General features: G+C 33.8%; 1 protein-coding gene and 1 long non-coding RNA gene across 2 annotated transcripts; both read left to right on the top strand.

Moving 5' to 3' along the window:
* The first annotated feature begins 483 nt into the window (after nucleotides 1–483).
* LOC125051343 (ecdysone oxidase-like) lies at nucleotides 484–5512 on the top strand. The gene is made up of 4 exons (XM_047651591.1): nucleotides 484–582; nucleotides 1020–1156; nucleotides 3462–3595; nucleotides 3781–5512. The coding sequence occupies exons 2-4, from the start codon at nucleotides 1021–1023 to the stop codon at nucleotides 5302–5304; spliced, it is 1794 nt and encodes a 597-aa protein (XP_047507547.1). The 5' UTR covers nucleotides 484–582; nucleotide 1020; the 3' UTR covers nucleotides 5305–5512.
* Nucleotides 5513–7040: 1528 nt separating this feature from the next.
* On the top strand, nucleotides 7041–12903 carry LOC125051392. Its single transcript, XR_007117274.1, has 4 exons — nucleotides 7041–7218; nucleotides 8011–8147; nucleotides 10887–11020; nucleotides 11171–12903. It is a non-coding gene; the product is annotated as an uncharacterized LOC125051392 (long non-coding RNA).
* The last annotated feature ends 334 nt before the right edge of the window (nucleotides 12904–13237 follow it).

Here is a 13237-nt window from a genome sequence, read left to right on the forward strand (position 1 = left end):
ACAATTCGTATAAGTATTATTAATTTAATGCAACGTATTGTGTTCTTTAGCGCTTTCAAAAAGTAACTTAAAATACTTTCATGTATGTTACATCTCATCACCGCTCACTACCGCCCCTAGACCTGGTGCTTGTAGATGCGGTTTCACGTAGTTCTCGACTAACAAGTTGCAACCAACATAATATCTCAACGACCTCTATTATGAAGAAGAAATCAATGTGAAATGGAATAAAACCATGATTTGCATACAAACGCTAGATTAAGATAAATTAAACAATATTTTTTTTCGAAGGTCAACATGTTAACAAAACAAAAAACCTGTTTTTTTCAACGAAGTCTAACATTTTGAAATAAGATTCTTCACGTGGTGGTTCATTATCTAATTAATATTCGGTTAACGCAACCTTATCTTAAAACATTAATTAACTTTTTTCGAAATGTTCATTAGAATGTAAATTATTTGAATAGAAAATGTTAATTAAACTACTTATTACCGGTACATATATATGTAGGTAAGTTACGTCGATTATATAGGACTGTGTTGTCATTATAGTATTTATTGGACATACATTCTATGATAAAAGTAAGTACCTACTTACCACATTATTGGAAATTTAAATATAAATTTTTATTAATTAAATATAATTTACTTTTCAAATTCTTTTTTGATATTATGCTATTTTAGAAGATGTTTTTTTCTATACACTTTGAATAAATTTGTATAGCTTTTGAGAATAGCTAGGTATTCCTAGATATAATTAAGCTAGAAAGCTAAAAATATTACACCCTTTGCTACTCTTTTATGGTTCGACACCAAAACAGAGTAGCAAAGGGTGTAATATTTTTTTAATTCATGCAGAAATACTATCCAAAATACAGATTGAACAAATTCCTTCATCTCGGCATCGCAAAGCGTGTTTTTTTTTAATTTTAGAAATTGTCGAATATCTCAATTTAAAGATTTTTTAAACACACTCCAAGCTTAAAAAAGCTATTATCTTAAAATATTTGTGCTTTCAGAATGGTGCTTCTCACGACTTTAGCGAGGATCGACGTAAAATTAATCGCACCACTTCTCGCTGTGGTACAGATTTTAATTGTAAATATTTCTGAGAACTTCAAATATCAGAATTATCCACCTCAAGCTAATTGTACTGGTAAGCATATACATTATAAAATATTATATGTACAGTAGGAGTTTTGTTAGAGTATTCTCGAAAAACGCGCTTGTATGACCACATATAACTCGGTCTGTACCAGCGTTGGGGTTAACTCAACTGTCACTCAAGACACCACTACCATGCTCAGAAATGGCACCAGCTCTTTTAACAGCTACCAAAAAAAGATACCAGGTATATCATATACTCATTCCTCAGAGTTCTGACTATTGTTTGAAACGCCATAATTGTCTAATGAATACTTTTTTTGGTTTAGTTTTGTTTATTTTTTTTTTATTAAGAAGACAAGTATAATAACACTAGTTATAGGGAAAATCTGATTTAAAATATCACCTTTAGTTACTATGTCCCGCTTTCGACGAGAGATTCCCGCTTTTTTAACTCAAAAAGTTCGAAAATCCCGCCTTGGCAATAAAAAAAATCTGGCAACGCTGGTCTGTACAAATGATTTACGTTTAACTTTTCTGGTTAAAGGGGATTTAAATCGAATATCAGGAAGCTAGGTAGTTGTATAAAAACGATTCAACACACAGTTATTATAATAGCTGACGTCATATTAACAAAAACTTACCACATCACTATAAATAAATTTTTATCGGATATGTGTGAAAAAAGTCAAGAAAAAATTCAATTATTACTTTACATTACTTTTAAAGTTACTGTATAAGTTATGAAGACACTTTATTCCGTGAGGTTTTTGTAAGAGGGTCGTCCAAAGTTCAAGTATGTAAAATAGTATTCTGTATTGTTCTTGTCAAACTTTCCCGGTTTCTATTGTTTTGGTTATTATAGAGACATTTTTTTCTTGTCTGTGAAGACATATAAAATTTAAATATTCATTAAAAACGGGCATATCACCAACATTAACCTTTAAACAATAAAAACTATTCTCAACTTACCTCAGAAGCATCCTTGATAATGCGTTAACTGGTCACCTTATACCATACATGTGAATATACTTGAATCTAATATTGTCTCCAAATTTTAGGAGATTTTAGGAGAAATAAGTCAATCAAATTGATTATACTACTACACACACGCACCCACACATTGCTCATTCCCACACAACAGGCAAATTAGTACTTAATCTTTGTCTTATGTGGTTATCCGTTTTGGCTATAGTTTTAATTTAAAATATAAATATTATCTATTTTTTAACCTGTGGTTAAATAATATTATTTAAAACACTTTTAAGAAATGGTTAACACCTCCTCAGAAAGTGTGTTTTTTATGACTTTTTCGATCAACGGTGTATAAGAACGGCTAAGAACGGCGTGCTAAGAACGGCTTCGCAGCAGCCCCCTGGGAGTGTACTGCGAAGCCTTTCTTAGGCTTTCAGCCGCACCTATACATAGGATTTTTAGGTGTCGCTCTATGCATTCCACCTTAGATACATCCAGACAAACGACCGACAGAGCTCAGTAAATACCTTGGTTTCCGATATACATATCTAAAGTAGAGGTCACAGTCCCACGGAGCTTCGATGCCCAAGATATGAAGTGAAGGAAGTAAATTCCCAACTATCATGTATTAGTTTAACTTCTTGGTATAATAATATAGAAAGAACAGGAAATTCGAATTTAATATATATAGTAGTTTTAAGTAGTAATAGGTAGCTTATGGCTAACAAGTTTCAAACAGAGAAAGCCGATCCTACTAGAGATAATAAAGAAAGCATGTTTCTATTTATCCCGAAATTTCGTATTCTCCCTCGACATCCTACGCACCTACGAGGTTGTCGTATGTAAAAAAAAAGGTTGCGTGTACTTATGTACGCACGTAAGAAGTTATACTTCTTTGGCTTTCTTTATGTTTTTTAAATATAATTAATATTTATCGTAAACAATTTAATAATATTTAATATTTAGTATATTATTCATCTATTAATGAATATTAATAACAATTATTATTATTATTTATCATATTATTAATTCAATTTAATAACATGGTATGTTATAAGGTTATGAAACCTTTTAACTAAGTAACAATAGGTCTTTGTGAAAAAATATTGCTAAATTTCTTTGAAAAAATAGTTAAAACTCCTTTATTTGTTTAAAAGGTAAATGTCATTATGGTCATTCAAAATTCTTGGCATCGCTGCTAACTTCACGCATATTCTATTTCTTTTTACTTGTAGATTGTCTTATTCCCATCTCGCTCGCGTACGCTATAATCACACTGACAACTTTGTGTCACGGTGCGCGCGCAATCGTAAAATTTCACTCTCATCAACTTTTCATAACGCGCCTAAAGAAGTATAACTTCAAAAATATCTTTTTTGCAGATGGAGATAGTTTCGACTTTATAATAATAGGTGGTGGAGGTGCTGGCTGTGTAATTGCCAACCGGCTGAGTGAGATGTCGAATTGGTCAGTTCTCGTTATTGAAGCTGGAGAAGATCCGCCTCTTGCATCTGATGTAGGTATCCCATGTAGTACGTACTAGGTTCTGAAAGCTACACTATATTGGTGCCTTATCACCTATACGTTTGTCACTATACATTTTACTTAAAGTGTGTTTAATATAAATAAATCAAACTTTTAGATTACAATTAATTTATTTATTTAATTAGATTAATTTTAGACCATAATTACATGTTATAGAGTCCAGGAATTTCAACGCTAGTAGCACCCAAACTGCCACGGTGGGAATTTTCTTCTACGGATGATCAATACTCAAGTCAAGCGCTGCAGTCGAAGAAAATAGTTTATTCTCAAGGAAAGATGACAGGTGGATCAAGTGGCTTAAACTTTATGTATTATGTCAAAGGCAACGACAAAGACTTCGCTGAATGGGTCGACAAAGGTAATAAGAATTGGGATGCGGAAATGGCACGCAAATATTATTACAAATCCGAAAGATTTACAGACAAAGAAATTCTTGGCAGTGAAACAGGTCCATTGCATAACACAAAGGGATATCTAGGAGTTACTAAATATGACTGGCAGAAAGAAACTGAGGAATTATTCAGCGCGTTGAAGCAAAACGGACGTAAGATTCTTCAAGACACCAATGGGAACGAGCAAATCGGATACTCACTACCTCAATTCTCAATAGCCGATAAACTAAGACAGAGTTCTATTGTATCCTACATAAGACCGATAAATAGGCCAAATCTTTCACTACTTAGAAGTAATTATGTCAGTAAAATAACCATTGTTGGCGATGTTGCTACTGGTGTAGAAGTTACTGACAAGGATGGTAATGTTAAAAAACTAAAAGCGAAAAAGGAAGTAATTTTATCAGCAGGAGCAATAAAAAGTCCACAAGTACTCATGGTATCTGGTATAGGACCTAAAGACGAGTTACGAAAATACAATATTCCAGTAGTTATTGACTCGCCACACGTCGGTGCTAACTTTCATGATCATTTGATAATTCCTATAATGATTTCTGGAAAGAAAGATTTCTTGTTTAAATCCTATTTAAGTGATTTAGATGTCCTAACTAAAATAGATGAATTTCCAAAACCTTGCGTCATGGGATTTGCAGCTTTAGATAAGAATGACACTCGGCCACAGTATCAAGTAAAAGCTTTTCCTTTCCCACATGGCAGTTTGTTCAGCACACTTATGTGTGTCGAAGTATTTAGATGGAACCAAAAAATTTGTGAAAACATAGCTGAAGCATCTCATCATGATGCATTATTTGCACTTATCGTATTATTACACCCTAAGTCTCGGGGATATGTGCGTATTAAAAGTAATAATCCAGAAGATAATCCCGTAATTACAACAAACTATTTTGCTGATAAGGAAGATATACACACTTTTGCACGTTCAGCCGAAGATTTCGTGTCAATAGTCAACACGCCCGTTTTTAAAAACAGTTATATGAAAGTTGCTGATCTTGGTGTAGAGCAATGTAAACGCATAACATTTGCAACGCCAAAGTACTGGGAATGTTATGTTTTGAACATGGCTTCTACACTTTACCATCCTGTTGGTACATGCGCAATGGGTCCAAAAGGCGTAGTAGACGAAGATCTTCTCGTGAGAGGTTTGAAAAATTTACGAGTGGTAGATGCCAGCGTTATGCCAACGATAGTAAGTGGAAATACCTATGCAACTGTTGCTATGATAGCTGAAAGAGCCGCGGATATAATAAAGTCAAAGCATAGCGCATAGAGATAGGCATTATGTAATTCAAATAAATTAATATTTTTAAATCCACTGTTATCAACGATTGTGCATATGGAAACGACTTTATGATAGTGTCTTTATTAGAGCTGTATAAAATACTGTCAACGTATCTAATCCATATTATTTATCTACTGCAATATAAATACTATTGTAAAATATTTAACAAAAATAAATAAAGATTGTTCGTTTGTTTCTTTTTTCCTTTTATTTTATGAGTGTTTGTAACCACATGTTCTGGGGATCCTCCACCGGTACGCTCAGCACCCGATGGTGGACGCGCAGGCTGCCATCCGCCTGGGAAACTTAGGGTACTTCAAGAACAGATCGTGTCAATTCTTAAAAGGCCGGCAACGCACTTGCGAGCCCCCTGGCAGTGAGATCATCGATGGGAGGTATTGCTTAACATCCGGTGAGACTCCGAGCCGTTTGTCCCCTGATATATAAAAAAAATATTAAGGCCCATTTATCTACTAAAATAATATTTTAAACCTAAAGACCCTCCGAGGACTTCCTAATCCAGACTTAAGAAACATCTATATTCATATGGTATAATACTGCCGTAACTTTATTAAAGTAAATTTATTATGTGAGGACGCTGGGGTATACCATCAGTATACTTTTTTGACGTTCATAAGTGTACATTGTTACCTATATGAATAAATGATTTTTGACTTTTGACTGTTTACGCGCTTACTTTTTATCTATGCACTTTTTAACAGTCTCTGTTATGATTTTCATAATTCATGATCCATTTGAAAATACCAGAAATATATGCCTATTTAGCAATGAGACTTACTCATTTCTACATTTATTCACGTTTCATGTTTGTTTTTATGTTAAAGGAAAATGTGATAAATTACACTATTAAAAATAATTTTAATTTATTTCTATTATATTATTAATTTATAATGCATAATACAAAAAATACTTTGTATTATGCGCTAATTGTGTAAAGATACACATTTACCACGTATATGGCCTTAGACAGGCCGCGCTTGCATGCCTACTGTTCAACTTAGCATTAGAGAAATGCATTAGAGATGCCGAACTAGAAGTCAGAGGTACTTTATTTTATAAGTCCACCCAATTACTGGGGTATGCAGACGACCTGGATCTAGTCACGCAAAACAAAAACGAATTAGTGGAATGTTTTAAAAGCCTCCGAAAAGCAGCCAGTTCTGTCTGTCAGTAAATGTGGACAAAACAAAGTATATGATGACAACACCATTAGGAGCAAGATATCCCTTTGTCGTGGAAGACGTAAGCATTGAACAATGTGAGGAGTTTGTTTACTTGGGCTCAATGGTCAAGATATCATCAGTAAACGCATCATCATTGCAAATCGCTGCTACTTTGGCCTTCGTAGATATTTCCGATTGCGACATTTCAGAAAGAATACCAAGCTTGTTCTTTATAAAACTCTCTCTCTCTCTATCTCTCTATCTCTTTTGCGACCAGTGCTCACATTTGGTTCTGAAACCTGGCCTATTAGCAAGAAAGATGAGGTCTCTATTGTGAAGAGGAGATCAATGTGAAATGGAATAAAACTATACTATGCAGTATGCATACAAAGCTAGATAAAGAAAAAATATCTCACATTGTTAAATTTATCTTTAGATAATATTTTTTTGAAGGTTAACATGTTAGGAAAACAAAAAAGCTGTATTTTTTCAACGAAGCCTAACATTTTGAAGTTAGATTCTTCGCGTGGTGGTTCAAATTTATGACCTCTTTAAGCATTATACACCTTTTTTCGAAATATTCATTAAAATGTAAATTATTTAAATAAATAAAATTACTTTAACTATTACCGGTAAATTCATATGTAAATTACTTCAATTATATAGGACTGTGTTGTTATAATAATATTTATTGGACATAGAACATTCTATGAGAAAAGTAAGTACCACATTATTGGAAATTTAAATCAATTTCTAATAATTAAAATTTAGTTGCCAAATTCTTTTTTTTAGTTTTGGCTATTTAAGGTGTTTCTTGTCTATGCAATTCAAATAAATTTATATAGCTTTTCAGAATAACTAGTTAATTAATTATATTTATCGAGTTATGAAGGGATAGGTACAGCGGTTAGAGGACGTTGTGCGGTTAAAAAAAATATGTTTAATATTCAGCAAAGTCTTGAAATTCGACATGAAAGAATTTTTTAATCTGTATTTTCAATAGCTACTTTACTACTCTTTTTGGTGCGATAGCTTGTCTATCTAAGAATACTATCCATAAACAGATTTAAGAAATTTCTTAACTGAAAGTCTTGTACTTATAGCGTGACTTTTCGTATTTTTTAAACGTCGAATTTACTTACATTCTAACTCTTGGGACCAAAAATAATGGCAAGGGTTGTATTTATTTATTTTGAATTTCATGCAGAAAACTATCCAAGATACAGATTAAACAAATTCCTTCATCTTCGCATAGCAAAGCGTGTTTTTTTTAATTTTTATTTTTTTTCGAATATTTCAATAACCGACAGTTATGCTACAAATAAAACATATTTTTCAAAACCTCGATAACGCAGGTAATAAATTATCCATTCACTGCGCCACACCCATGTATATGTAATAAGGGAAGGAAACATTTAGTATTTACATCTAAGTCATTCATCCCAACATTTATCCATAATTAGATACAATAGCCATTTTCTAGCTTTTCCTAAAATATTTGTGCTTTCAGAATGGTGCTCCTCACGACTTTAGCGAGGATCGACGTAAAATTAATCGCACCACTTCTCGCTGTGGTACAGATTTCAATTATAACTATTTCTGAGAACTTCAAATATCAGAACTATCCACCTCAAGCTAATTGTACTGGTGAGCATATATATATTATAAAATATTAGTAGTAGTTTATATGTTACTGTAAAAGTTCGAACTACGGTTAATCTTAAGATTTAAGTGTAAGTCTTAGGATTTACCGACATGAGTTGGTAAATGTAAGTATTTCTGAAAATACGACGATTTTTTCGAGCTTTTACCATTCGAATTCCATATATGCTAGGTTTTTCCACTGTCAGCTGGTAGATGTTGGTTTTAGGAATAAAACAATGAGTAATTCTTAATTATTTACTTTAATGTACTATTAGACAAAACAGGTACATAGTATTATAAAGGTATCTTATGATAGTAATAAGTACAAACTAATACCAACTTATTTAAATTATTTTGAAAAAACACAACGTATATCTCTGAATATCTCAATCTCTATTATATCTATCTAACTGAATCAGTAGTTCTCTTTTTGGAATTTAACAACGAAATACAAACATAATGCTTACAAAAGCTAGTTTAACTTAATAATTATTTTTGTTTTTCAACATTTACCGTGTCATTAATGTAAATCCTAAGATTTACCAACGGAATGGTGGTAAGAGTTCGAATCGCAAACCTTTTGGGACATTTACCATTAGGAATTGGGAGATCTTAGGTTTTACTGGAATATCTTAGGATTTACTGCAGTTCGAGCTTTTACAGTAACATATTATATACAACAGTAGGAGTTTTGCTGGGGTATTCTTGCATAACGCGCTATATATATGTATAATTGTATATATATATAACCCGGCGTGTACAAATGATTCACGTTTCTCGTTTCTCGTTAACGTTCTCGTAATTTAAATCGAATATTAAGAAAAAAACTATGTTATGAACTTAATATATGCGTACAAAAAATTATAAATGTCACAGTACAGAAATATAGCGTATGCAATTCCCGTGTTATACGAGTGACTGAAATCGCGTATGAAAACCCTGATAAGAGTACCGTGTTATAAGGGCGTTTACTTAACTGTATACAACTGATGAGTTGGTTGAACTACTGCAACTTAGATACTGCAACAAGTGATAGTCCAAATCGAATATTTTGTGCTTCACGCGTCATCTCAGGAAGCAAGGTACATTTTCATCATAAATTTTTATCGGATATGTGTGAAAAACGTCAAAAAAAGTCCTATTATTACTTTACATTTCGTTTTGTAAGTACCAACAGGGACTTTATAAGTTATGAAGACACTTCATTCAGTAAGATTATTGTAAGAGGGTCGTCCAAAGTCCAAGTTTATAAAATCGAATTCAGAAATATTGTTCTTGTCAAACGTTCCTGGTTCCTATTGTTTTGGTTATTACAGAGACAACTTTTTAACAATAAAAGCTGTTCTCAACTTGCCTTCTAGCGAAGAAGAGAAGCATCCTTGATAATGCGTTAATTGGTCACCTCATTATACCATACATGTGAATAATATATAGAATCTATTCAGACAGAAAATTCATAAAGTTTCTTTGTTTTAAACATTATAATAATTTTGACAATTATCACGAGGCTTATCTACGATTTGGAATTTAACCGCAAACACTTAGATGTAAGTAGGTGTATTGAACAAAGAGACTTTACATATCCTCTTTGGGCACAAACTACGATCAAATAATAGGCACATATTGTAAATCTATATAATAAGGAGTACACGAGTCTCAACTTATTATATATTGCCTCCAAACGCGTATCTGTAGGAGAAATAAGCAAATTTAAAGGATTATAAAACCACACATAACAGGCAAATTAGTAGTCTTTATCTTATGTGGATATCCGTTTTGGCTATATATCTTAATATATATAAATTATGCGTCACGTTGTTTGTCCGCTATGGACTCCTAAACTACTTAACCGATTTCAATCAAATTTGCACACCGGGTGCAATTTTATCTAACTTGAAAGATAGGGTAACTTACATCTTAATTTATACCCGCAATATTATTTTATTGGAAATTATTTGTTTATTATTTGACAGTCACAATTCTAACAGATGGCGCTGATTTGAAAGTACCGACGTTTCACATAAGCTACTATTTAAAGACATAACCACCAAAAAAGCATGGCGGTCCCCACGACTGATGTTCTCCTGCCGTTTCCCTTGAATAGTATACTACTATGTTATATAACAGAAACCTTAGCCACAGCAACGCTTGGCCGAGGCTCCTAGTTTAATCTAAATTGTATTTTTTTTTAATTTGTAATTTAATAATATTATAAAAATAAAAGGATAAAAAGAAACACCGTTACAGACATAAACAGTTGCCACCGCCTCTGAAAGTGTGTTTTTATGACTTATTCCATCGACAATGCCAGGGGGAGTGTAATGCAAAGCCTAGGCTTTTCAGTACTTTGCCTTAGGCTTTTAGGCCTCTGACACCTTTTTAAAGAGTTTTTAGGGGTCGCTGTATGCATTCCACTTTAGATATATCCAGACAAGACCTACAATTGATTGATTAAGTCCCACGGAGCTTCGAAGCATATGCTGTAGGTAGTGAAGGAAGTAAATTCCCAACTATCACGTATTAGTTTAACACATGATAGTTTGATATAATAATATAGAAAGAACAGGAAATTCGAATATGATGGAGGGTGTGTTCGTCTTATGGCTAACAAGTTCCAAGCAAAGTAGATATAATAAAGAAAGCATGTTTCTATTTATCCCGAAATTTCGTATTCTCCCTCGACGTCCTACGCACCTACGAGGTTGTCGAATGTAAAAAAGTTAAAGAAAATCTATTTTGCAGATGGAGATAGTTTCGACTTTATAATAATAGGTGGCGGAGGTGCTGGCTGCGTTATGGCCAACCGGCTGACTGAGATCTCAAATTGGTCAGTTCTCGTTATTGAAGCTGGAGAAGATCCACCTCTTGCATCTGATGTAGGTACCCTATATACTTCCAGGTTTTGAAAGCTACACTATATTGGTGCTTTATCACATTTACGTTTATACACTTTACATAAAGTGTGTTTAATTTATATGAATCAAACTTTTATTCCTATAATTTAAGACCATAATTACATGTTATAGAGTCCAGGAATTTCAACGCTAGTAGCACCCAAACTGCCACGGTGGGAATTTCCTTCTACGGATGATCAATACTCAAGTCAAGCTCTGCAGTCGAAGAAAATAGTTTATTCTCAAGGAAAGATGACAGGTGGATCGACTGGCTTAAACTTTATGTATTATGTCAAAGGCAACGACAAAGACTTCGCTGAATGGGTCGACAAAGGTAATAAGAATTGGGATGCGGAAATGGCACGCAAATATTATTACAAATCCGAAAGATTTACAGACAAAGAAATACTTGGCAGTGAAACAGGCCCATTGCATAACACAAAAGGATATCTAGGAGTTACTAAATATGACTGGCAGTAAGAAACTGAGGAATTGTTCAGCGCGTTGAAACAAAACGGACGTAAGATTCTACAAGACACCAATGGGAACGAACAAATCGGATACTCACTACCTCAATTCTCAGTAGCCGATAAACTAAGACAGAGTTCTATTGTATCCTACATAAGACCGATAAATAGGCCAAATCTTTCACTACTTAGAAGTAATTATGTCAGTAAAATAACCATTGTTGGCGATGTTGCTACTGGTGTAGAAGTTACTGACAAGGATGGTAATGTTAAAAAACTAAAAGCTAAAAAAGAAGTAATTTTATCAGCAGGAGCGATAAAAAGTCCGCAAGTACTCATGGTATCTGGTATAGGACCTCAAGACGAGTTACAAAAACACAATATTCCAGTAGTTATTGACTCGCCACAAGTCGGGGCTAACTTTCATGATCATTCGATAATTCCTATAATGATTTCTGGAAAGAAAGAATCCTTGTTTAAACCCTATTTAAGTGATTTACAAGTCCTAAGTAAACTAGATGAATTTCCAAAACCTTGCGTCATGGGATTTGAAGCTTTAGATAAGAATGACACTCGGCCACAGTATCAAGTAAAAGCTTTTCCTTTCCCACATGGCAGTTTGTTCAGCACACTTATGTGTGTCGAAGTGTTTAGATGGAACCAAAAAATTTGTGAAAACATAGCTAAAGCATCTCATCATGATGCGTTATTTGCACTTATCGTATTATTACACCCTAAGTCTCGGGGATATGTGCGTATTAAAAGTAATAATCCAGAAGACAATCCCGTAATTACAACAAACTATTTTGCTGATAAGGAAGATATACAAACTTTTGCACGTTCAGCCGAAGATTTCGTGTCAATAGTCAACACGCCCGTTTTTAAAAACAGTTCTATGAAAGTTGCCGATCTTGGTATAGAGCAATGTAAACGCATAACATTTGCAACGCCAAAGTACTGGGAATGTTATGTTTTGAACATGGCTTCTACACTTTTCCATCCAGTTGGTACATGCGCAATGGGTCCAAAAGGCGTAGTAGACGAAGATCTTCTCGTGCGAGGTTTGAAAAATTTACGCGTGGTAGATGCCAGCGTTATGCCAACGATAGTAAGTGGAAATACTTATGCAACTGTTGCTATGATAGCTGAAAGAGCCGCGGATATAATCAAGTCAAAGCATAGCGCATAGAGATAGGTATAATATAATTCATATAAATTAATATTTTTTAATCCAATGTTATCAACGATTGTGCATATGAAAACGGCTTTATGATAGTGTCTTTATTAGAGCAGTATAAAATACTGTCAACGTATCTAATCCATATTATTTATCTACTGCAATATAAATAATATTTTAAAATATTTAACAAAAAAAATAAATAAAGATTGTTCGTTTGTTTTTTTTCCTTTTATTTTATGAGTGTTTGTAACCACATGTTCTGGGGATCCTCCACCGGTACGCTCAGCACCCGGTGGTGGACACGCAGGCTGCCATCCGCCTGGGCAACTTAGGGTACTTCAAGAACAGATCGTGTCAATTCTTAAAAGGCCGGCTACGCACTTGCGAGCCCCCTGGCAGTGAGATCATCGATGGGAGGTATTGCTTAACTTCCGGTGAGCCTCCTAGCCGTTTGCCCCCTGTTATATAAAAAAAAATATTAAGGCCCAATTATCTACTAAATTAATACTTTAAACCTAAAGACCCTTCGAGGACTTCTTAATCCAAACATCT

The sequence above is a fragment of the Pieris napi genome, chromosome 7 (genome assembly GCF_905475465.1).
Source record: "Pieris napi chromosome 7, ilPieNapi1.2, whole genome shotgun sequence".
Classification (NCBI taxonomy): Eukaryota; Metazoa; Arthropoda; class Insecta; order Lepidoptera; family Pieridae; genus Pieris; species Pieris napi.